Source organism: Dermacentor silvarum, chromosome 2 (assembly GCF_013339745.2).
Source record: "Dermacentor silvarum isolate Dsil-2018 chromosome 2, BIME_Dsil_1.4, whole genome shotgun sequence".
Lineage (NCBI taxonomy): Eukaryota > Metazoa > Arthropoda > Arachnida > Ixodida > Ixodidae > Dermacentor > Dermacentor silvarum.
This window is the reverse complement of record NC_051155.1, coordinates 37,193,201-37,220,480: the sequence shown is the minus strand read 5'-3', so window position 1 is coordinate 37,220,480 and position 27,280 is coordinate 37,193,201. Positions and strand designations below refer to the sequence as shown.

Below are 27,280 nucleotides of genomic sequence, written 5' to 3'. Positions count from 1 at the left end.
TGCAAACGACACATCCATGGTCGAGTAATGGCTTCTTTGTTGTGCACAACGACACAAACGTAAGCCACGTAAGTATAGTTGCAAAAATATAAGCGGCACTATTAAAAGATGTTTTCCTGACATGCGGTTTTAAAGAGCGACCACCATGCCCAAACTGAAAGACTTTTCAGGTGAAACCGGGGGGTTATAATATTTATTACGGCTTTCTGCATCCAGAGATGCCTGCCGGTAGGCGTCTCACAGGTCAAGTTTTGTAAACTTTTGACCTTCCGACATGGCTATCCACAGCTCTTCAGCACGCGGAACTGCGTAGGTTCCTATGAGCGACATAGCATTTACTGTTTATTTATTTGTTTATTATTGATGAATACTGCCAATCTCGACAGAGATTATAGCAGGGAAGTTACATGAAATGTCTACGAGTTACACAGAATCATACATGCATAACATCATACATTCCTACTTGAACTATACAAGAGAAATGGCTTTAGTCATACCGTATATATATATATATATATATATATATATATATATATATACACAGGGTGTTTCAGCGAACACTTTTAAGAATTCTTAAGGTTGCCTGTGGCAGATGGCACAATTCTAATTTATTAGCTGGTCTACTCAAAGAGGCGGGCATTACTTGCACAAGAAATTGTGAATGCATAATGGAATAAATACCAAAAATTCACTAATTAGGTTTTTCACTAATTACCTGATGGCCCGAATTGCAATTTACAAATTATAGCCTTAGAGTTCGCAAGGCAGATCCAGTTGGAACGAATTCACGGGATGACACCGGTTTCGAGATATTAATTCCCGAACTTTGTGGAGAAATGCATTGGCGTTCCAGTTTGTTTCTTTACAAAACGTCGCTTTATGCATTGAAGCACAAAAGCACAAGGTTTGTAAGGCGGCGAAATTCAATGGTAATTTCATCCTATGATTTATTAAACAAAAATACAAAAATCTCCCGGTCACTGTCGATGGTAATGTGAATAGCATTCGAGCACTTGAGCTACATACTCTATTTCTGAAACCAATTCAACATCTGTAGTGGTAATTGTGAGAATCCCGTTGCCTCGGCTACATGCAACTTATTCCGCGGTCGTCTTACTTTGCTGTGGCACTCACATGCCAAGGTCGCCTAGGAGCATGGCGGCATGACGTCCATGGAGGGAGAAAAAGCGGTATGACTACCACGGCGTGAAGACAACAAAATGACGATTCTTAAGCGATGACGATGGCATAAGGCTTAAAGCGCGAACACGACGACGACAATTGGATGACGATGATTGTGAAACTATGATGGCGCTACAACAACGCTAAGACGACAGCCGGATGACGAAGCTGGAGTGACGAGGATGTCACGACCACCATGGCATGACGAGGACGGTATGACAATGGATACATGATTGTGACTGTCTGACCACGACGCATTCCGACGATGGGATGCCAATGGCACATGATTACGACTGAATGACGAAAGCATGCCAACAATGGAATGACACAGAAGGAATGACGTGAATGAATAGACTAAGGATGTATGACGATGACGGCATCACGACGATAGGCCGACGTGTGATAACGATGGTAGAACGACAGCGTGACGCATGACCAGAACATTCGGACGTCGACTGTGCAACTGTAATGGAACGACCGCACTGGCAGTACGACTGCGGCATAGCTACGAAGGCATGACGGAGACGCAATGAAGAAGATGACATGAAAACAATTTCGGTAATTGGGATAACGACTAGTGATCACAACAATGCATAATAACGATGGCATGGCCAGAGTCATATTATAGCGCTCTTCAATGAAGCACACTAAACAAACTGGTTTATTGTGGGCGAACTTGTGCCCAGAAACTCAAGACTAAAACACATTCACACAATTGGCAAGCAGAGTTAACAGGATCCCGTTCCACATCAACCGTGTCTGCAGACCGAGCACATGCGCAGCCGCATGCGCGTGCACAAGAGACACGCGCTGTCTCGGCATGCGCGAGGCGTTGCTGGCACTCTTCTAGTGGCGGTGTGATGAGGCGCTTGGTAGGATACCTCGCGAGAGTGCTCGTAACTAGCACGTGGAGAGATCTCTGCGGATGACAACGAATGCCCGATAGCGCCTGTCAGAAAACGCAATAACGACGACTGCATTGCAACGGCAGCCGAACGATTACTGAATGACGACAGCATGATTAGGATAGAATGACGAGGAAGAAATGACGTCGATGGGTCGAAGAAGACGAAAATTAAAGGACGGTACTATAGTGATGACGAGAGGGAACTACGGCGAAAACATCACGCCGACGAAATGACAACAAATGCATGACGACGACGCAATAGCGACTATGACATAACGATTGCGTGAGGACACTGGGACGAAGACGATTGTATGATGACAATGGCGTGAAGACGACTGCATCATAAAGACTGCATGATGACAATGGCACGACGATGAATGCATGACGAGATGCAGATGACAAAGCTGGAATGACGACGCCACGAGCACAACCGCATCAGGACCACGAGCACATACCTTGTGTCAGAAGCCATTAAAAAAATGTCACAGTTTCGCCCTAAGGGCGAAGCAATGAATGCGATAGCAACACAGCAATGTCATACGAAGTAAGGTGAGCGGCTTTGGTAACAGTATGAATTGTAGTAAACATGAGCTGATTAAGTAAGCAGGTGTGCTGCGGCGTAAGTAGACCGACATGAAGAGAGACTCGATGACCACGAGAAGGCGCGTGTGAAACGGTGGTGTTGATGAGAAGCGCTTCCCGTGGGCAGCGCGCGTGCGAAGGGACACACCTGTAGCGCTGCACTGCCGATCCGGGCAGCATTACATGTGTAGCGTGCGTTGGAAAATGTGACCCGACTATTACTAACTCAATGAACAAGCGTGGTGTGAGCGCGCACAAACAAACATGAAGAGATCACACTGAATGACTGCAGACAACGACTGTCAAAACGCTGGCAGCAAGCATACGCCGCTGCGGGCGAAGGTACGTGCGGTCTATCGCTTCAACAGGAAATGAGCCGCGAATGCACGGCTCATAAAGGTCAGAGCCGTGTGGAGATAAGAGACGGTGCGGCGAGCGACGAGCGCGGTTGTTGGCAGAAGAAAAGTGCGCCCCCCCCCCCCCCCGCTTCCTCCGGCGCTGGCTTCCCGCTTCCTTGCTTGCGCGCGGGAGAGATAAGAGACCGTGCGGCCGAGCGACGAGGGCGGTTGTTGGCACAGTAGAAGTGCCCCCCCCCCCCCCCCGCTCTCTCCGGCGCTGGCTTCCCGCTTCGTTGCTTGCGCGTGGGGGATTGAGTGCGTTCGCTCTCCGTGATAGCGTGCGTCCCAGCACGCTTGCGCTCGGGCATACGGCGCGCGGTGAAGATTTTATCTATACGGAACCTCACGGCGACGGCGACGGCGACGGCGACGACGACGGCGACGGCGACGGCGACGGCGACGCCGACGGCAGAAATCCGGTTGAAGTGTCCATATAATTGCTATCGCAATAATAACTTGGGCACTGGGTCGGTATAGAAGGCGCGACAGCGACAGCATGTGGAGAGTCACATCACGAAACTGGAATGACAATATAACCACCACCATGGATCACAACCAGGAGCACATACCCTGTGGCCCAAGCTGGCAGACAACTTGGGCCACTGGGTCAGCGTAAGAGTAAAGATAGGTGGACAGATAGATAGATAGATAGATAGATAGAGAGATAGATAGATAGATAGATAGATAGATAGATAGATAGATAGATAGATAGATAGATAGATAGATAGAAAATTGCGACAGAACCCGTCTCACGATGGCTATTCACGGTATTGCGTGAGCATAACCTTCGACAGCGATATTTCAGAAAGTCATACTTTCAGAGATCAGCAACTCCATAAAATACCATGCACACAATTACGATATCCCCTGTAAGCTCGTTAAAACCAATCTTGCGTTTGATAAATGAAAAATTGTTGTATTGCTTTTCTTTCTCCCATAATTAACCGCCGACACGCTCCCCTGAATGAGAATCAGTCCTGTTAAGAAGAGTGTCCCGTTTCTTGCAGATGCAATTCTGTGGTTGCCTGCAAACGCATTATGGCGCGTTTCATCCCGCGCAAGCTCTGGTGTGTGTTCTAAGTGAGTCTAGACACGGTCGCTGGATCCAGCGGCCGTGGTCTAGTTAAGGCCAAGTCAAAACGCGCCAAGCGACTTCACGCGCTCGCTTGCCTGTGATAAATCCTGTTCTATGCCGCTTGTCGATGCATGCGTCCGTGGAGTAATGGTTTCAATAGCGGGTGTCTGTACTAGACGTGGTATGTTCGAGTACTGCCATCGGACAATTCTTATGATATTTATTTAATTATGCAAAAGAACTGCATGCACCTTACGCCATTATCCGTCGGCGTGGACGTCACCGAAACATGGTACCAAAAATGCCCGACGCCGCAAAGAGTAAAAATATGAAAAAAGGCTCAGACTGTCGTCATATTTCTCAGGGATGTTCCTGTAAACAACGTAAATTTATTTATTTGAAAATAAAATTTGGTACATTTCGGTCTGCGTGGGATCAGAATCCGGACTTCCGGGGCGCGGACCAGCAGGCTTCCCCGACGCCACGGCGGCTCTACGATCATGGCTGACTAAAGGTGTGCCTTATGCGCACGTCATTGGGCACGTGATGGCGCAACCGAGGGGGAGGAGGTGGCGCCACGTCAGGAGTGCATAAAATGAGCGCCTTCATGACGTTCGGAGGCCTACAAACGCTATAATGGGGTGCTATAACGTAAACTGATTCCAAATTGTTTTGATTCTAATTTCTGCAATCAGCCTCCACGATTGGTGAAAACATTTTCTGGCCACTCACAACTTCACCTGTCTGTCACGCGACGTCACGAAAACCGCGATAGCTCCCCATCTGATATAACCTTTTCTGGCTAGGCCCACTTCGCTTGTCTGTCACGCGACCTCACACAACCACGAAAACTGACTACGTAAAAGTGACGTGTACGCGAAAAAATGCATTTATCTGCCGAACAAAACTGAAAATGTTTCTTAATAGCCACAGTCTGCCCCTTTCCGAAAGGAATAGAAGATGGCTGCCCACCGATCGCTCAGGTCCTCGCTACTCGTACCTGCCGGTGAGCATGTATTTATTTGCGCATGATAAACCTTTTTGCGTGGCAGTAAAATGATCGAGCCCTTTCGGCATGCATACGACATTGCTCTGCCAACTCTTCCATGCTGAGGATCCGTTTTGGCGGCATTCTCATCCTTCCGTTGCACGCGACCGCGATTTTCGACCAGCCACTGCAAGCTAAGTAATGCGAAGCGGACCAATCGGAGAAGCCGGAACCACCCTTTTCATGCGGTTATCTATTTTCCTTGTTCTGGCTTGGTCCATCGCCACCCTCTCCACTATAGCGTGCTCCTAGCCTCTTGTCCGCCAATTAGATAAGAAAAACCGCATTTCCCCGAAGGGGAGTATGAGGAAGTGCCAAGCACGGGGTGATGCTATGAGGGGGCGCGCGCGACTAAACTGCAGAGCCGAGGGAAGGAGACGGCAGCGAGAGAGCACGACTGACGCGCCGGCGCCACACACACAACACGTGACGGCGGAGCGAAACACGCCAGGCGGTTGGAGAGGGGGTGAGCGGTGGGGAGAGTACGCACACGAGGGGCTGTTACCGGGCGAGGAGGGAGCTGTCAGCGCGAGGGGAGAGGCGGCGGCCGAGGGTGAGTGCAAACCTAACGGGGGGAGAGGCACACCAGCTGCATGGCGCCGTGACGTCACGGCGCGGAGAGGGTGCGAGGAGCCGGCGCGGCGCGCGCAGCCACGGCGCGGAGGCGCCAGCTGCACAACGCGCCGTGACGTCACGGCGCGGAGAGCGGTGCGGAGCCGGCGCGGGGCGCGCGCAGCCACGGAGCGGAGGGCGGAGCGCGCGCAGTCACGTGGGGCGTGACGTCGCTGCGCCGTTGCTACAGACGCTCCTCTCCGCTCCTCGCGCCGTTGCTAGGAGAGAGGAGGAGGAGCGCGGATGCCGGCGGAGTTTTCGGGGTCGCTTAAGGTGGATACACACGCGAGGGCAAAATCCCGCCTGCTCCGCGGACAAACAGTGACGTCAGCACTTGAATCCGGCGCAGCCGAGTTAGGTCGCATTCGCACAGCCGGACCTCCTTTTGCGGAATCCGCGTGCTTACTCTCGACTCCAACGTTTATTAGCAGCTGCGCGTTTGCATACTCGGCGTGCCCTATATTCCATAGTGCTATGAATCCCTCAACAAGAACCAAAAGAGTGACGGTTGCCTCGTCACTTAGCGTTTTTTTCTTTTTTTTTGTGCACCTCACTCATGTTGAAGTCACGCAGGCTGCGCGGTTTGAGTAAAAAGAAGTGCGCGCGCAACCACGACTCGCCTTTCCCGCTACATCACAACAAAAGACACGCGGTCACTGCTGCACAACGAAATCACACGTGGCTCCAAGCCGATAACACGCCATCGTAGCCACGCCAATGCGTCCGATGTTATCAGATTTGACGCTGACAACGCTAAATTGAGGTCAGACGACCGCCAAACGGACGGATGGAAATACCGGCGAGCATTTTCAATCCGGACAGCGAGCGGAGGAGCCCGGACTAGGCGAGGGCGGCACGTTTTGATGACGTGCGCGTCACGTGATACGCCATCCGCTGCGAAAATTCCTCCTCCGTCCGGTCGTGTGAATCCACCTTTAAGAAGTGCATTCGCACTTAAAACCTCTGAGTGTAGACAATGTTAATGGTTTTCAAAGCGAACAAAGGTGAACTCCTATAAACGAGGAAAGTGTTTGATTGGGTTGTTCAGACAACGCTGCGGTTCACCGCCCGTTGCTTGCGTCGGTTGTTACTTAAATTTGACGTCGGGAGTTTGGAATCAAAACAGTGGAATTATTTTACGTTATAGCGCCCATGCTTTCGCATTCCCACACTTACGGGAACAGTTTAGGCCCTATACGTCATATGTATTTTAGCCTATGTATGTGACCCTTTTTCTCGGAATCTGCTAGGCTTAAAGGATTCATGTTGGTATCATTGTATTCAGATATCTGTGTTCTCGTTACTGAACTAAAATTACTGTTATGTGTAATTCAGTTCGTTTCTGATGTTGCTTTTAGTGGACCCTCCCAATTTTCAAGCCACAATGGACAATAAAAAGCTTGTCAGGCCTGCAATAATTTTCATATTCTAGTTCAGTAAACCTTGTCGTTCTCCCTTGTGTTGTCTTGGTAGTGGGAAAAATATAGCTTATAGCTTTTGTGGTGTCAGAGAAAATAGGTCAAACCGTGCAACAATTTATCTTTTGAGATGATTGGCCTTGAAGTGATACCGGCAGCGTCTAAGGACCTTGCTAAAAATGACACGCTAGGCAGAATTTTGTTGGTAGTGTGTGTGAACACATACACCTTGCCCTTGGTGTGTGTGTTCTTCTCTGCCGTCCATGCCCTTTTGTTGCGCAATAATACTTTAGCTTTTTGTTGTGCCAGACGAGAAATAACCATTCCGCTAAACCTAGAGAAAGCCTGCGTTTTCCTTTCTGATATTTTTCAGCACAAGAGAAGTACAAATTATGTATATGTGTAAAAATGGCGGGGCCGGACACCACCTCGGTTTCGAAAACGGTCATTTTCCGGATAAATAAATTGCGCACGCATAAATTACACAGTCAGCATTGTTTAGGAAAGGGTTCCAAATCTCTAACAAACAAAAATTGATTTTATTAGAAAGTTTTCCCAACCCTGTTCCCTTAAGCAGTCATAAGCGTAAATGATGAGGTACAAAGCTGTTTGAAGCCAGACAGGCGAAGTTTAGGCAAATATATGTACATACCATGATTTCCTTGCTGGCTGACCTAATATCAATTCGGGGGTTCGTGTGCCCACGAGTAGGGGTCGTTAAGCGTACTTAAGTTTCTGTATTCCCACTAATTCATCCATTCAATCCTAGATGGCTGTACGGGGTTCTAGGAACGCCAAACGGAGGGCTGAACAGAACGCGGCCGGAAATGACCCCGGGAACCTAACCAAACAATGCTACGCATTAATAGCCTGCGTTGTTAATTTGGCAAAAAGCTAAACCTTGCAGCATAGAAGATCGGAGGCAAAAAATTCACCGACGAGAACAATACTCCATAATGCGAAATTTGAGCGAAGCTCTATACGTGTTTTCGTTTCGCGTGTCAATATTTTGTTATATGATTACCTGGATACCCAGTGTTTATTAGCAAGAGAAAGTTGTGAGTAGTGTAGGTGGCGCGGACAATATGTGTCGTGCGGCGCATTGCAAACGGAGCGAAGTGAGGCGCGACAGCCTCGCTAATTGGGAGAGGCAGAGCATGGGTCGCACGTGGGCGCTATTCAGAACAGCCGCCATGCAGCGCTTTGTTTCCATACGGACGACGCGCGCTACTGTTTGGGAGGACGACGACATGTCGTCAGACCACACATTTGTTTATAGAGGTGGACACGAAAGGGCAGCGAACCTTCTCCCCTGAAGAGTCAGCCCGAGGAAGCATGAAGCGAACCCCAAAGCAGTGTGTTTGTTCTGCCAGGTTGACTTAAAGGTCCAAGCCTTCAGCATCGACTCAACCCCCAGAATCCTCTTTTCCCCTGGCACGGCTAAGCCAGGAACGGGTAGACGCAGGAGGGTCCTAAGCCAGTGCAAGATGTTGCAACACACCAAACGCCTGCTGAAGCAGATACCTCTGCGGGGAAAGACACGAAGGTGACTGTGTCTGTCGAAAGGAACTGTAGACATTCGTGAATATGCGCTGCCAGCGTTCTTTTTCAAGCTGGTGTTCGTGAAGGCAACGTGCACGTTTCTGATTCAAGGGCACATGGAAATCCTGGCTGCTTTTACCAAACGCAAAAATGTTAAATTTCTTGCATTAAACAAAACGTGCAGCATAGGGCGACTTCTATATTTTTTTCTAATTCTAGAGGTACCGTTGTTCTTAGCCAAACTTCAAGAACCGCTATACATATGTCAAAGTTCTGAGCGTCGAGCTGTTATAAACCACGCCTAAACGTGTAAACAACTATAGATTCGTGTAAAGTGTTTAATCGCAATATATTGATCACCCAAGGAACAGTTAGAAATGACGAAGCAACGCATAGTGCGTTCGTTACATTGCTAAAGTAAAAATATATATTTTTGTGGAAAAATAGTTAACTTTACAAAAACTAATTTTTCAGGCATATGAATGCACCTTTCGCAGTATAAAAACAAACCAATTAGCCCACTTCTAACTTTTCAACTAACTGTACTCAGCAAGTGCAGCTCCTTAAATCTCATATAGCGAAATCTCCGTACGATATTTGAGTCACCAAAAGAAACCCGGCCTTTTTTTCTCTCCAGAAGCCACAATTTAGTGACACATTGCGCCATGAAAGCCGGGCGTCACCATCGATCAGATTCTTGACCATTCTACATTCGTGACTTCACCTAATCTCACAAAAATATATGCAGACAGAGTATATCTTACCGAGGAAGTCCTCGCTGGAAAAATGGAGGAGAGAACATTGCCCAAGGTATTTCTGAAATGAAAACATCAGCTGCAATTTTCCGACAAGCGTAGAAAACACGTCATTTATTTCATCATCATCATCATCAGCCTATATTTTTATGTCCACTTCAGGACGAAGGCCTCTTCCTGTGATCTCCAATTACCCCTGTCTTGCGCTAGTGCATTCCAACTCGCGCCTGCAAATTTCCTAACTTCATCATCCCATCTGGTTTTCTGCCGACCTCGACTGCGCTTCCCTTTTTTTTAATTAAATGTATTTAAGGAGAGGTTGGTGCCTATATGTAGCGCCGGCTACTCCTCTTCTCTTGCATGATAGTTGTCCTCGGAATGGTGTCAAAACTCACAAAACTGGACTAATAACCACATGTACGAACATTCACGTACAAAATCGTAACTGAAATGTAAATAAATGTTCGCACTACAGAAGAGTTCACATAACATAAATACTCACAAAACTGAAGTGTTCACACACAACACATGAGTTCACAAAGCATAAATGTTCTCAAAACCAAGTTCACAAAGATGATGTTGGGCACTTGCGAATTAGGTCCCTCTTGAATGCCGTGCTCTAAATACAACAGTCTTGTGCGCAGACACAAATGCCACATGAACACGAAGACACAGTAAACATGTAATCAAGAGTACCTGCTAATAATAACAATGCCAGCAATAACTAATATCTGACATTGTATTCTTGTTATATTTTTGATTCCTCAAAAAATTGTACCAAGGCGCGCGCAGCGATGTTTTGTAGTTTTTCTGTCGGCCATGGACCCAAAATTTTTCCTACGGATAGTGGTCGTCTATCCAAGCCACGTAGTTTTTCTGATAGCTTCTTACGGGGAGCATCATGTTTTTTACAGCGTAGAAGAAGGTGTTCTATGTCTTCTTCAGCCTCTACACATGAGCATGTAGCACTATTAGTTTTTCTTATCCTATATACAGGAAACTTTTAGTATAGGCAGTGCCTAGCCGAAGCCTATGTACTGTTGTTTCAACCGACCGGTTAATTTTAAACGGAATATTGAATTTTATTCCAGGATCAACATTATATATTCGAGTTTCTGTGCATCATTTATGAACCAAGTTTCCTTGGACAATTTACCGCATAGTTTGTTGAATAAACAACGCGCATCACTCATTGCTAGAGGAACTAGTGATAATTCATTCTTTTGATGAGGCTCACGTGCCATTTGATCAGCCGTTACATTTCCTATGATTTCACATCGACTTGGAATCCACTGGAAAGTTTTGTCGTGTTGCAGATCTTTCGCTATGGCGTATGTCTACTGTATTTCATATGCCAATGTGCTGTTTCTTTTTCTTAAGCTGATTTCATTTAGGCTCAGCAATGAGGTTTCCGAATCATTCAGAACTACCCAGCGAAGAGGTCCTGAATGCTGACATATGTAACGTAAAGCAGAAAGTATTGCGTAAAGTTCTGCCATTGTGGACGTTGTGAACTGGCAAAGCTAATAAGATCTTTTCTCTTGGTATGTAGGTATATAAAACGCTGATGTAGAGCTTTGTTTCCAGCATGATCCATCGGTATATACGTGAATGCGATCTACGTAGTTAGTGTAAAGATGTGATAAAGTTAATTGCTTTATCGCAACTACGGGCATATAACATTTACGACCTACTCCAGGAATTGAAGTGACTATTTCTGGAATTGCAAGTCGCCATGGGGGATGAGTTGCGCATGCAGGCCAGTTTCGTAAGCAGGTAGTAAGTTTTTGCACCGCCGAATTTCATTATGTATGCGTGCAGCGGTTCTACCTTGAAGGTTTTGGCATAATGGATGATTAGCGTGTTGTGTTGCCAAACGAAAAAAAAGTGACGACAAGTTTCCGTAAATCTTAGTGCATGAAAAGTTGGTTCGCGGGACTCACCAATTACAAAAGCACTGGCAGATGCACGGGGAACACCAAGACATATGCGAAGGCTTCTGGCCATTAATCTTTTAATGGTTTCCTCTAGATTACGGGATATTCCATGTAGTACAGGAGCAGAGTATGCTATTCTTTGTCTAATGATCGCCGAGTGAATGCGTAATAAAGAAGAGGGTCAACTACCCCATCTCCAACAAATCGACGAAGAATGTTGATTAGGGAGTTGACTTTCTCCTCTAATGCTTTTATTTGGGGAGCCCATGATAACCGTCTGTCTATAATAATACCTAAGAACTTGTGTTGTTGCACAAGTTGCAAACGCTGAGAGTCTAGCACAAGTTGGAATCTCTTGAGGCATTTCCTTGTAAAAGGAAATACAGCAGTATTCTCAAGTGAAATAATCATACCTCTACTTTTCCAAAAATTATTAATCACTGTTAGGCCAGCTTGTAACTTTTGCTGAACGACTTGAGTACTCGTGTCAGAAGCCCATATGCACAAGACGTCTGCATATAGTGAAGAATTCAAGGTAGCATGCAAGATATGGGGTAATTCAGCCATAACACAGTTAAATAAAAATTGACTGAGTACACTACCTTGTGGAACGCCTTGATTCACTTTATGCTCTGTGCTTGTGCCATCAGCAGTTTCAATACAGATTTTCCTGTCTCTTAGCAATTCTGCAATTCATCTCAGTGTTCGCCCAACTATGCCCAACTGAATTAACCCATGCAGTACGTACGCTTTATGTCTAGAAACACTGCAATGGTGATTCTTCCACAGCTCCTCTCATGATCTACGTATGCAACAAGATCTTGTATTGCATCCATCGTACGCTGGCGCCTGCGGAAGCCCACCATATTTTCGGGCAGTGCGTTGGTGTATTCTGGCCACCATTGAAGCCTAGCATAAATCATCTTTTCCATAAGTTTACAAACGCAACTTGTCTGGCTTACAGGGCGGAAAGAATCTAACGATAAAGGAGTATTACCCGGTTTTAGTATCGGAACCACTCGAGCAATTTTCCCTTCTCTTGGTATCCATTATGTAACCCTAATGGTCCACCGGTTATTCATCCTACGCATTACATGGCCTACCCAGCTCCATTTCTACCGCTTACTGTCAACTAGAACATAAGCTATCCCCGTTTGTACTTTGATCCACATCGCTCTCTTCCTGTCTCTTAACGCTAATCCTAAGATTTTTCGTTCCATCGCTCGTTGTGCGGTCCCTAATTTGTTCTCGAGCTTCTTTGTTAACCTCCAAGTTTCTGCCCCATATTTTAGCACCGGTAGAATGCAATGATTGTACACTTTTTTTTTCAACAACAGAGGTAAGCTCCCAGTCAGGATTTGGCAATGCCTGCCGTATGCACTCCAACCGAAATTTATTCGTCTGTAAATTTCTTTCTCATGATCAGGGTCCCCTGTGAGTAACTGACCTAGATAAACGTACTCCTTTACAGAGTCTAGAGGCTGACTGGCGATCCTGAATTCTTGTTCCCTTGCTAGGCTATTGAACATTATCTTTGTCTTCTGCATATTCATCTTCAACCCAATTCTTACACTTTCTCAATTAAGGTCCTTAATCATTTGGTGTAATTTGTCTCCATTGTTGCTCAATAGGACAATGTCATCTACAAACCGAAGGTTGCTGAGATATTCGCCGTTGATCCTCACTCCTAAGCCTTCCCACTCTGAGAGCTTGAATACTTCTAAGCATGCAGTGAATAGCATTAGACAGATTGTGTCTCCTGGCCTGACCCCTTTCTTTATAGGTAACTTTCTACTTTTCATGTGTAGAACCAAGGTAGCTGTGGAATCCTTGTAGATGTTTGCTAAGATATTCACGTATGCCTCCTGTACTCCTTGATTACGCAATGCTTCTATGACTGCTGGTATCTCTACTGAATCAAATGCCTTTTCATAATCTATGAAAGCCATATATAGAGGTTGATTCTACTCCGCAGACTTCTCGATTACCTGATTGATGACATGGATATGATCCATCGTAGAATATCTCTTCCTGAAGCCAGCCTGTTCACTTGGTTGGCTGAAGTCAAGTGTTGCCCTGATACTATTGGAAATTATCTTGAATATTTTATACAATACTGAAAGCAAGCTAAAGGGTCTATAATTCTTCAATTCTTTGACTTCTCGCTTCTTATGGATTAGTATAATGTTGGCGTTCTTCCCGCTCTCTGGTACACTTGAAGTTGTGTGGCATTGCGTATAAAGGATGCAGTGCAGGATATAGAAGTGTTCTGTTAGGTACAGTGCCGTGACCATAGGTTAATGAGGTCTACGATTTATCTCTGTTTGAAGAGAGAAAGAGTGAAATTAATCAAGAGAAAACAGTCCAACCTCGAGGCAGTAAGGGTAAAAGCAGACCAATTTAGGCTGGTGCTCGCAAAGAAATATGCAGCTTTACAAAAGGAAGATAAAGACAATATAGAGGTAATGAATGAAACCGTAACTAGGTTGATCTCAGAAGCAGCAATTGAAGTGGGAGGTAAGGTACCAAGAAAACCACTAGGTAAGCTTTCCCAAGAAACAAAGGACCTAATAAAGAAACGACAAAACATGAAAGTGTCCAACTCAAGAGCTCAGATAGAATTCGCTGAACGGTAAAAACTGATCAACAAAAAGAAAGTAAGGGATATTCGAAATTATAACGTGACAAAGATTGAGGAAGCCGTAAAATATGGACGCAGCATTAAATCAGTAAGGAAGACACCTTGGCATAGGACACGACAAGATGTATGCACTGAAAGATAAGCATGATAATATCATCAGCAATTTCGATGACATTGTAAAAGCAGCGCAAGAATTCTATACTGTCCTGTACAGTACCCAGAGCAGCCAAGTTACTTTCATTCAAAGTAGTGGTGAACAAGATACAGAGGCTCCTTCTATAACTAGCGATGAAGTTAGAAGGGCCTTGAAAGACATGACTAGGAGGAAAGCTGCTGGAGAAGATGGAATAAGAGTCGATTTAGGCAAAGATGGAGGAGATATTATGCTTGAAGAACTTGCGCTCATTTATCTAGGGGTGTGCGAATAGTGATTTTTGAGACGGAATCGAACACGAATCGATGAGCGCCAGAAGCGAATCGAATCGAATACCAAACAGTTTTCGAATATTTTTCGAATAATGAATTGCCATTATCGCAATTATTATAAAACGATGTTCACATCCCAATATTTCTCAAATTAGCAAGTTTCTGTCATTACACAGTATGCTATTAAAATTACAAATTAAGCATTAGTAGCAAACAACTAGTCTCATCGCAAGCACAGGACTTTTCAGAGAGCACGAATAAATGGTGTGCCTAAGTGACCAAGTCTGCTCCACTAGGTAAGTTCTCATGTTTCATGTCGACAGAATGCCCGCCGGGGTAAAATTGGAGCGTACGTCTTACTCAAATTTTAGGTTTATTTGGGCACAGTTGAGATTTTGAAATTCTCGAAAAGTATTCGAATAATGTTCGCATTACTAGTAGTGATTATTCGATTCGAAGACCTAATGAAATCCGATAGAATTCGATTCATTATTCGACAGCTTCGAATATTATCCCGCCCCAACGTAATTTACCTAAAGAATCAATTAAGGTGAGGTGCTACTCGAAAAACACGTTTTTTTAATTATCAATTTTTCGTTGCCACTTTTTTAATAAGTTTGTATCTGCACTGTTATGAAAATAAAAATCAAAGCCGACACTCAACTGGAAATGGGTTAAAATTGCATTTAAAGACCACAAGGTGGTTGTTACAAGCCGGAAAGTGCGCCCTTATCTAGCGTCTCGCGGCCGACAAAGCGCGGCCGCTAGCCTTTGCGGATCGCATGAGGAGCTAACTCGGCCAAGCCTCATTCTCCCAATAACCATGATTGCCCGAGCTGCTGTGGCGCAAGAAATAATAAAAAAGAAATGCGTTTGGCGCGTTTTTTGAGCGCTGCGACTTTCAATTCCTTACTTTCAACTTTCAAATGCGTTTTTCTCACTTCTTCATTTTGTAGCATTTTTAGAGTGTGTGCACTAAAATGCGTGCATTTCATGTAGCCTGATCATAATTAAATTTGACATGCTTGTGCTTTACCATGTCGTGAATTCCAAGGAACAGCTTTGAGGGTTTTCCACAAATGTATTTAGCAAGATATTTCCAAAACCTTCTTCATTGAGAATAGTAAAACTGAAACTGAGCGTTGGAATTTTTTTGAAGCTAAAACATAAATGTTACACTATATTTTTTGCTTTATTGAATTCTACTATTTATTGGGAGCAATATGAGCTTTCATTAGTTATTTGTTGTGCTCACTGTTTTCGCCTTAGCTTGCACAAAAATGCATCGTTTTTGCAAATGCATGGTGTGCAAGAAATTTACCAAATGAGCTATCAGAAAAAACTACAAGCTGATTTCAAAACTGGAGCTAAAGATCTGTAAATGATGGACGTTTCATTCAGCTGTAACAAATATTTAAAAAAAGTTTTTCCGAGTCGTTTGTTGCCCTAACATTGCGGTTGAGCTGATGCGCCTGTAAACATGTGAATATTTGTTCTGCCTTGTGATTTCGAACGAATGCTTTATCAGGTACACGGAGAACACTATGAAAGGGTGATATTGTAACACACTCGTGTGAAATGATAGGTATGTGAAGATGCTAAAGCATGGATTCAGATAAAACCAGCGTTCACAAATCGCACTCCATAAATCATAATATCTCTACGTTAATTGGTTGATTTTTAAGCAGAAATTAGCTGAAATAGCTAAAATATTTATACATACATTCCCAGTGCATGCAAAATACCATGAGCAATGGTTTACCAAATCTTTAAAGTGCCTAAAGAACAAGAAAAAATATTTCCGTAGTGAGGCTAAACAACGCGAAAGTTTTGCGCTTAAGCCTAGTATTACACCAAATGAGCCACACAATCAACCGTGTGTGCAAGGTCAAGGGTTCTTTATTGTTGGTTGCCAAAAGTTTTAACAAGTAATCAGACGAAATTATCGGATGCAATGAATCCCATGCAAACCAGCTCTGGCACGTTAAGCTATAATGAACGCGAAATAGACTCCGAAATAAAATATTGGAATATCTACAATGTAAGGTATAAGAAGACGAGGAAAGGTAGGGAGAGAAGAAGCGAAAGAACTTGCAATAAACAAGGATGGCTACCTTGTCATACTGGGATAATCAGTATGAGTAATCAGCCATCTTTGTTTATTGTAAGTTCTTTCTCTTCTTCTCTCCCCACCTTTCCTCTTTTTCTTCTACCTTACATACAATGGAATGGTTACATTAGTTTTCACTCTTGAACTAGAAACGCCTCCTTTCCTTCAACCACGCGGGTTTGTATCTACCACGTCCGCTATCATGTTTTCCGAAGCCGGAATTTTAGTCTAGGTGGCACAAAGCTCTCATCCGCGGCAGGCGTTCATGAGATTTACTCTAAGGTTCTGAAAGTATCAAGCACATTTTTCAGCGTAACTTGCTTTTTCAGGCGAAGCTTGTATTGCCTTACAGATTTTGGTGGCGGCGTAGTCAGAATTAAGTGACGTGTGAATACCCGCATTGGATATGCAGGCATGACCCAGCGGCAAGCGATGAAGAAAGAAAGAAGGAAAGAAAGAAAGGATTCTTCTAAAACCTCTAAGTACAGATGACGTAATATTTATCAGGGAAGTTTCTTCCAGCCTTCAAATCAGGTAACAGAAACTGCCCTTAACTACCACTCAATCTCAATAACTACCCCTGAAAAATCACGAACACGTCAATTTTGCGCAGGTAAAGTACTTTCTACACTGCAACAATTTTTTTCACTATTTCACCATTCACAATTTCGCAAGAAACTGTCCGGCTAAACCCAAACAAAATAATTTACTTTTAGACTGGAGCGTAATCTGGACTTTAACATTCAAACCAATGCCATCTTCCTAGATGGCGCAAACAGTATCAGTAAAGGACCGCACCAGCGCTTATAGGCAAAGTTCCCCCAGCTAAAATTGCGCCAGCATACTTTGAACTGCATCAAAGTGCTCGTAACAAACCGGCCCAAGCCAATACTAAATAACATCCAGTCATCTGCTTCCTCTATAGAAGTATGAAGGGTCCCCCGAGGACGCCTCATACTACTGCCCCTATAGCCCCAGCCTGTGTCATGCCATATTCGTTTATTTCTGAACCACTGCGTTCTATAGCAGATAGGTACTAACCCATCTGATTAGTGTTTCCTGCAAGTACCTCGGCCACGCAACACTGGTGTGATAAATTACTAATGACCGTCAACCCTAAAAAAATAATGTCGTTCACCCATTGCCGCTGCCATTTCACTTTTTTAATAACTACCTAGTCGGTAGAATTAGTATAATGGATGATGAACATTGCCACCACCATCTCTGACTACTTATTTTTGCGAGCTAATGCGCCTAAAATTGTCATAATCAAACAAAGCTATTCAATTCTTGAAGGGATATTTGCGCCATGCACCATCCCAGGTCCAACTGCTTGCTTCTTAATGATGAGCGAAACGAGAGCAAGGTGAAAGCAGGAGGAAACGTCTAGACAAGTTGACTTGTCTTTTTCAAGGCGACATATGCTCTCCTCGGCAAAGTATATATATATATATTATATATATATATATTATAAATATATATATATATATATGCAAAACGAGAACATAGGTACCTATATATTGGCACATGCCATCACATATGAGCCATCCGCTCTGGCGAGTACACGCTTGGGGTTCGGAAAACGAAGTTGACGTCTTCCTTGTCTGGGCAGTAGAAGAAGCCGTTCGATCAGGACTGCACATGGGCTCCCGCCTCTACATTGCTAAACATCCGGATAATTGCCATCAACGTCGCCACAACCAGCATAAATTGACTCCTTATGTCGAGTGGAACACGTGGACACACAAATCTACACTGTGAGTCTCTTGCTCCACGAATTACCTGACTCTCAACTTCGTAAGCGGCGTCCTCCCAGCTAACCCTAACGACGAGTTCGGCCTGTCACCATCGTTTGCAGCACTCGAGAGCTAAGCCTACGAGAGATTAGACTAACCTCCCTGGAGGTCTGGCCGAAGATCTTGACCCACTGCGGTGAACCAATGGCCACTGTGATGTGTAGTGCGCGTCACGGTGCTGTGGTTGGAGACGACACGAAGCAGACGACATGTAGTGCGCGCGTCGAGGCGAATTCCGTGCTGGATTGAAAGACGACAACGTCGAAGAACTGCACGTGAACACGCGGCGCCAGAAGAAAAATAACAAAAAGACATCCAATCGCAAGAGAACACGGAGCTTCAAGCAGCCAATGAGCAAACGAAAAATCGGCCAGAGCAGCAGAAAAGCCAGGCACGCTGGCAGAAGAGGGGAGAGTTCCAGGAAGCGACGAAAGGAGAAGGTCAACTACCGGACCGGGGTTTGAAAACGGGCCGTCGGATTCCATACCCGAGCTACCAGGACTTCACTCGACCGTGGCCTCCTGCGAAACTCCATCCGTTCGTGAACTGCTGCCCGAGGCGGGCGAGCGTCTGCGCCCGTGGGCCGAATGGGAGCGGTCGGGCTACGGGCCCGAGTTCCACGCCCAGCTTCCAGGCCAGAACGCCGCCGCCATCTGCCCGTGCCGCCGTGCCGCCTGCCTTCTCTCTCCACGCAAGAGCGCGGCAGCTCTGGTCGCCCGGTCAACGGTCCAACACCCCAACCCTTGGTGAGATCGACACCACTTATCTCGTCCTCTTGTCTCCGCTTCTCCCCGTCGAAACCATTACGCGCCCTCACAGTCGTGGTCAGCCAGGACTCGTGTACTGCTAATGCCATCCAAGCCCTAAGTGCGTTTCTTGCCGTGATGTCTTTTTGAGTGTTTCTTTTATGTTTTTTCCTCGTTCTAGTCGTATTAAAAGTTTGTGTCTGTTTTCCAACAAACGGCTTTGTCCTCAATTGGATTCTCGGAGGCTCTGCCTCAGTGAACCGTCGGCATCAATTCAAGAGAAAAGTCACGTTGTCAGAACAAATTGGCGTGCGCAGCGACAGGACAAAGCCTTTCGTTTGGATATTTTAAACGGCTTGAAAACGCGGTTGGCACGCGGGACATGTTAGCTTTAGCGGAGCGCATGGGGCTGGAAGGAGCGGAGTTAAAGGCGTGGTTAGACAAGCGGGAGGCGCGAGCGCTAGAACAACGCGCCGCGGAGCGAGAAGAACGGGCTGCGCAACGAAAGGAAAGGGCTGCAGAACGAGAAGGGAAGCGAGATCAGCTTGAGCGCGAGGCACATGTGTTGCAGTTGCGCCTCACGATTGATGGTGTTGGGCTGCTGAGCACGAGGTCGCGGGATCGAATCCCGGCCACGGCGGCCGCATTTCGATGGGGGCGAAATGCGAAAACACCCGTGTATTTAGATTTAGGTGCACGTTAAAGAACCCCAGGTGGTCCAAATTTCCGGAGTCCCCCACTACGGCGTGCCTCATAATCAGATCGTGGTTTTGGCACGTAAAACCCCATAATTAAATAATTCAATTCGCCTCACGATTGCAGAGGCGGAAAGGGCTCTTGTTAGAAATACGCACGCAACCAGATGGCAGCAGAGAAATAAACAGGAAACGTACCAGCCTAGATCCTGAAATTAACCTCAAGGAGGCCAAGGATAGCTCGGCGAGCAGGGAGCAGGGAGCGTCTAACAAAATCGAGGCACGTCTGCGCACGTGTGCTAATATAAGCACATCAGGTATAGAGGCTCAGATGCCTTCAGAAAGCCCGACAAGCTGGGCAACGGTGCGCATGGGCTGTGATCTCGAAGAGGACACCACCAGCAAGGACGTACGCATGCGAACCGGTGCAGAAAAAAGCACATCAAATAAAGAGGCACAGAGACCTCTAGAAAGCCCGACTGAGTGGGCAAAGATTCGCATTGCAAATGACCTCGAAGAGTGCGAGACGAGTGATGAAACGCTCACCCACTCTTCCGGTGTGTCACTTGCATTGATAACAAGTGTCCTCATCAGTTTGGAGGACCACTCGAATGGCTTGCCTCAAGAGGTGAGCTTGCCTGACTGCGTCCATGAAGGCCAGAGAGGCCAAGATGGAAGGATGAGTACAGATGTACTCGGTAGACAGCATAGATCATTTATAGCGGGAACAAGTGTCCCTGTCTTGTGTGAGGACCACTTGGTAACCTCGTTTCAAGGGAAGGTCAGGCAGCCTCCTGTCCAGGAAGGCAATTCTGCTGGTAACGGTGATCAGATCGAGGCCAGTGAGTCAGCCAAGAATATGAATCGGGTCATCCGAAACAAGAGAATTTCGGCGTCGCAAATTCAATTTTCAGTAACACTGGAACCACAGCCGTCGTCTCAAAAACAGGAGAGACATGCTGTTCTCCTTATGTGGGTGAGGGTGACCTGAGGGTACCATAGATTCCCGGTTGCGTTTTATGGATTTTTGACCCTGGACCAAATTGAACGTTTTAAGTGAATTGCACTTTGGTTTGAGCCTAAGCTTTCAGGAACTCATTGAGTGTTTTCCTTGATATGCTGAGTGAACTGTGCCATAAAACATTACAGTGCAATCTCGTGGACGGACAATGAATTAGGCGTTCCGAGCGTACGTGAATGTGTCCCGTACTGAGCGGCAGTTTTCCCTCAGAAAAATTTGTAAAGAAATTGGGCTTATGTGGTGTGCAATGCGTGACACGGTTTGGTGGTTGGAGACGATAAGAAGCAGACGACATCTAGTGCGCGCACTGGGGCTAATTCCGTGCTGGATTGAAAGACGACAACGTTGAAGGACTCCACGTGTACACACGGCGCACGAAGAAAAATAACAGAAAAAGACAGGAAGAGACCACGAAGCTTCCAGCAGCCAACGAGCAAACAAAAAATCGGCCAGAGCGGCAGAAAAGCCAGGCACGCTGGCAGAAGGGGGAGAGTTCCAGGAAGCGATGGAAGGAGAAGGTCGGCCACCGGACCGGGGGTTGAAGACGTGCCATCGGGTTCCAGACCCGAGCCACCAGGACTTCACCCGAACGGTGCTTCCTGCCAAACTTCATCCGTTCGTGAACGGCTGCCCGAGGCCGGCGAGTGTCTGCGCCCGTGGGCAGAACGTGAGCGGTCGGGCTAGGGGCCCGAGTTCCACGCCCAGCTGGTTGGCAAGAACACCGCCGCCGTCTGACCGTGCCGCCGAGACGCCTGCCTTCTCTCTCCACGCCAGAGCGCGGCAGCTCTGGTCGCCCGGTCAACGGTATAACACCCCGACCCTTCGTGAGACCGACACCATTTATCTCGTCATCTTGCATCCGCTTGTCCCCGTCGAGACCATCACGCGCCCTCATAGTCGTGGTCAGCCCGGACTCGTGTACTGTTAATGCCATCCAAGCCCTAAGTGCGTTTCTTGCCGTGATGTCTTTTTGAGTGTTTTTTTCATGGTTTATTTTCCCTCGTTCTAGTCGTATTAAACGTTTGTTTGTGTTTGACAACAAACTGCTTTGTCCTCAATTGGTTTCTCGGAGGCTCCGCCTCAGTGAACCATCAGAATCATTAAAGAAAAGAACCTGTCATCACAGCCACGAACGACGGTACCGATACACATCTTGAGCACACACAAATCCAACTTCCTGAAGAAGCTGACGGTGGAGACAGGCTCACTGTTAAGTATGGTCTAAAAAAATCAACTCCCACCAATTCCCCTCTTCATCCCCGACAGCCATCGGCCACCCGTCTACCCCGACTCCATCCGCTGCTCCGAAACGACCTCAAGGTCATCATTTATTTATTTCAATACCCTAAAGGCCCTAGTGGGCGCTACACAGGGGAGGATTTCCGGTGAGTACATAAATATAATATTTAAAGAATATAAATCGAAGACAACCATACTTACAACAAAACAAGAAAAAAGAAAAAAATAGAAAAATGAAACAGCGATTTCATTTGAACCAAGGTGTCCAGAATAGCATAGATAAAAAATAATCTACGACATAAATTGATAACGAGTACAGAGCGATTGGTTACATTGCCGTTAAACCACTGTTCATCAATACATTGAAAAGAACACTGTATACATATATCGTAAAAATACCGTATATGAAACAAAGACAGGCAGATAAAGGTTAGGAATCTTATCCATTTTGTAAATAGCCCAGCAGTGCTGAGTGAAACATTGAATTATCTGATATCTTTGAGATGTTGGATGGCAGGGAGTTCCATTCATTTATGCAAAATAGTAAAGGCGAATTTTGGTACTTCTTCGTCCGGGCGAAAATGGGTGATACTTTGTGCGCGCATGATCGAGATGGGTTGAAGCATGAGGCACTGGAAAAATGTGCGATTTGGCGAACGTCGTGTTGCTGTGGTAAAGTGAGTAAAAAAAAATCACAGCATATCCACGGGGTGAATGATGATGAGTGGGCGAAGCTCCGGAGGGAATCATCGGATCTCCCGCTTAAGGGGACGCTAGCACAAACGCGTTAGAGACGTGCAGTACTCTCTAGTAAGGGGGAGCGGCCACAGCGTCTTACGTAGCCATTTACACATGCCGGAACGTGCACCGCGTTTGCCGACGCCATCACATGACTGCTGAGAGAGTATACCCCCGTATTCATAAACGCTCCTCGACTTGAACTTGACTTGCCACCGCCTTGGGCAGCGCGTTCGAAACGCGTTGAAGGTAAGGCGGAGAGGCCACAGCGTCTTAAGCCCAGACCACACGTACGCTTGCAAACGCGCGCGAGCTCGCGTCCGCGCGCCCACGCATGCGCAGACGGTACGGCACGGCTCGTACGCGTCGAAACGCGGCGCGATCTCGGTAATCAGCTCCTCTCAGTTATCGCGCGCCTGGGCTGCCTCGCGTCGGCGCGCCTGGCTACGCAGCGACGGCGCGGTACATTCAACTCTCAGTTAAGCAGAATTATACCATGCAAGAAAGTGCTTCTTCTTCACTTTTTGTGCTGATCTAACAGCTCCAAAAAGATAACAATTACGTTTATAAATATCGAAGCATTTTGAAGCACCGCCAACAACTAAATACGAAGTGGCGTCTGCCAAGGTGTAAACAAGTGAGGCCAGTGAGCGCGCGCTGTCGCGCGTATTTGTGGATGCAAACCGCCATTCCTCGCTAGGCGCGGCAACCGCAAGGCGCGTAGACGCGAGCTTACGCGCGTCCGCAAGCGTACGTGTGGCCTGGGCTATACACCAGCTTCTCACACGGGCCGTAACGCGCTAGCACAAACGCGTTAGAAACGCGCAAGAAACGCGGCCTTTCGTTAATGTTGGGTATTTATTGCCATCGTGGTGCTTGTGTCTATGTGTGCTTCGTGGCGTAGTCATTCTGCTCCCGGTCACTCACGCGTGCGGACGCAGGATGGTTGGCTCCGAGCGAGCTGCGACAGCGGTCGTCAACGGCCGTGGTAGCCCATCGTTTTCTGTGCCCAAGGACTACAGGATTATTTTGCCCAACGTTTCATCAGGTGAAGCTATGAAGCGTGCAGTCATGCTGCACTGCGACATCTCAGGTCGTCCATATCGCATCGAAGACTTTCGAAAGCCCTTACAAGACGCCGGCGTCATCAAGGACGTTGCTGTAATAGGTGCCTACCAGATGTCCCACGTCTGGCTTGTTAACCTGCGGACGGATGAAGCGAAAAAGAATCTTATAGAAGCAGGAAGGTTGGTCGTCAAGGATCGTCTTTGCATCGTCATCGACCCCAACAGGCAAGAGGTGCGTCTGAAGTTGCATTGGGTGGCTTTGGATGTCACGAGCGATAACATTCGGAGGGCATTCAGTGAATACGGCGAAGTGAAGGAGGTGACCAATGACAGGTGGAAAGCGGAGGGCTTCGAATGTGCTGACTCTCTGACAAAGTTTGTGCGATTGTTCTTGAAAGAGGGTATCGCACTGGACACTGGCCTCACTTGTTTACACCTTGGCAGACGCCACTTCGTATTTAGTTGTTGGCGGTGCTTCAAAATACCGCACCAGATGCGCCTGGGCAGCGGTACAGTGCTCACTGTGGCGCCAGGACGAGCCCCTCTTTGCCTTCGTTGCAAGCACACGGGTCATATACGGCGTGATTGCAGGGTACCGAAGTGCGCCGAATGTCATGCGTTTGGCCATGGACAGGAGGCATGTACTCGCAGCTACGCCAAAGCCGTGGGCAGATCTACGGTTGTAGACCAAAGCGAGCTTGTCATGGACGAGGAAGAGGCAGAGCAAGCTGCGGCACCTGCGACAGCCGACAAGAGCGGAACAGATCAGGGAGCTGACAAGGAAGTCCGCGTCTCGGATCTGCAGATGCCGGCCATGACGGTGTCCAGCGTCGGTGAGCACCAAGAGACTGCTACAACGAACGCGGTTGGCGTTGGTCCGGTGCTCCAGGATGAGGGCCCCACGGGAGAGTCCTCGGACGCGACCAGCGTCTCTCAAACGCAGCAGGCAGCAAGCACAAAGCCAGCGGTCGACGAAAGTGCTCTGGGAAATATGGACGCGGAGACAACCCCGGCAAAGCGTCGCCATGACGACGTGAGTGCGGTGTCGCAGGAGCAGCGTCTGAGACCGGTCCAAGCTTCGCTGGAAGCGAATGGGGTGACGAAGAAACCTCGCAGCGCCGTTCGGACGCGCGCGTCGTCCCTGACAAGGGGCGGCAAGGAGGTGAACTCTTAGACGCCACTATGGCGACTGCACAAAGCGTCGAGATGGGAAATGAGGGCGTCTTGCCGGCGGTCTCGTCCGGCAGGAAAATTGTGTCGTTGGAAAAATCCCTGCGCGTAGGATCAATTAATGTACGAGGATTAGCGACTAAAAGAAGGCAAAATCAGTTGTATCGTATTGCGATAGAACAAGAACTGGACATAATCGCAGTGCAGGAAACTAAAGTTCAAGGCGAGGACCAGACCGACGGCATGTTACACCCGTTCTCGGCGCATTATAGTGTGTGCGTCAGTCATGCGGTTGGGACGTCAGGAGGGTGTCTATTATTGGTGCGTAGTTGCTTAGGTATTGTTATACAGTCTGTTATAAGCTGTCCATCGGGCCGCTTTGTAGTTTGTGACTTTGTTTTTGCCGGCAATGAATGGCGCGTGTTTTGTTTGTATGCTCCAACTAACGTTGCACAGCGTCTAGATTATTTCGGCCGCATTAGTGAGTATTGTAACACTGATCGTATACTGATCCTTCTCGGCGATTTTAATTGTGTATGCTCAGCACGAGACAAAACGAGTACTACGCCGCACCGTGAGACTAGCACGATAAAGTTAATGGATATCATCAACGATTTCGCTCTGGAAGATGTGGGAGGTATGTATTACCAGTGGGTATAATGTCCAATTCACGCATTTTCAAGGTTCTAGTCACGCACGCTTAGATCGTGCATATGTGTCGCTGGATATTGTGCCTCTGTGTAAGGATTATTGCGTAACACCCCTCTCCTTCACTGACCATTGCCTCGTGATGTTTAGCATTTGCAGCAAAAAAGAAAGAAAGGGAAAATTTAACTGGGATTCATGGAAAATTAATAATAAACTACTTGATGACGATGTTTTCAAAACTCTAGTACATGAGGGCATACAAGAACTGTACCGTGACAGTAATTCAGAAGTTGGGCCGAAATGGGAACTATTTAAGCAAAAATTAAAATGAAAGCTGTAGAAAGAAGCAGCATACTTAAACATGAAGAACGTATTCACGAGAGACTGTTACGTTCAAACCTGCAAACTCTTGTCAAAGAAGAGTGTCTAACGCCTGGAACCTTTAAGGGAGATATCCGTGCGGTGAAAGAAAAATTGGAGTTGTTAGACATGGAAAGATTTCGGGGTGCAATTATAAGAGCGAGAGCAGAGAAAACGGTAATGGCCGAAAGGCCTACAAAGCGCGCACTAGGGACGGAAAAAAGTTACGCGCAACGTAATATAATTGCAGAAATAACATACAATGGTGCCTTGACAAGTGCTAAAGACGAGATTGAGAAAGCCTTTTACGAGTATTACAGTGCTCTGTTTTCTTTAGGTACGGTAGATATCGACCACTTCAAGAGTGAATTTTTGGCGTTCATGCCACAATTAGATGACGAAACAAAGGATAGATTGCAACTTTCAATCTCGGTAGGAGAGGTAGAGAAAGCAATCGAAGACCTAAATCCCGGGAAGTCCCCTGGTCCTGACGGGCTAAGTGCGGCTTTGTATAAGACCTTCACGCGAGAAATATCTCCGATATTGGGGCGCTTATTCAATGAGGCCTTTGAGTTTAAATCTCTGCCTCCTTCATTTCTCACTTCCCATACCATTTTTATTCCGAAAACGAACGATTCTATCAAACTTCGGCAGGTATCAGCCTATCGTCCTATCAGTCTGACAAATGTTGATTACAAAATTTTTATGAAAATAGTGGCTAGAAGGTTGCAAAGCGTAATAAAAGAAATAGTGGGCCCGCATCAAACATGTGGAATAAAGGGCAGAAGCATCTTTACCAACATTCACAAAGCGAGGTGTGTATTAGAGTGTTGTGACGTCATGAAGGGTGCAGTTGCGATGCTCCAGATTGATTTCGAGAAGGCCTTTGACCGCGTGCCACATGACTTACTTATAACTGTCTTAGAACATGCAAATGTTGGCACAGTAATAACTGAAGCTGTTCGTATGGCGTACAGTGGTTGTAGTACTAGGCTCATTGTTAACAAAGAAGTTGGAAATCTCATCCAAGAGCGTCGCTCAGTTCGCCAAGGTTGTCCTATTTCCCCTCTCCTTTTTTGCATGTTTATTGAAAGCTTTTGCCTAAGTATTATAAACCGCAGTACAATTAGTGGCTTCAGGCTACATGCATCTGAAGTACGCATTCTG

At 46.6% G+C, this 27,280-nt stretch overlaps 1 protein-coding gene across 1 annotated transcript in view; it reads right to left on the bottom strand.

The window, feature by feature from the left end:
• LOC125943397 (membrane metallo-endopeptidase-like 1) overlaps positions 1–27,280 on the bottom strand; it is a 410,743-nt gene that overhangs the window by 5,984 nt on the left and 377,479 nt on the right. Inside the window, exon 7 of the mRNA XM_049662688.1 lies at positions 9,529–9,580. Within this exon, the coding sequence (XP_049518645.1) occupies positions 9,529–9,580 (52 nt within the window). The remainder of the gene's footprint in view (positions 1–9,528; positions 9,581–27,280) is intronic.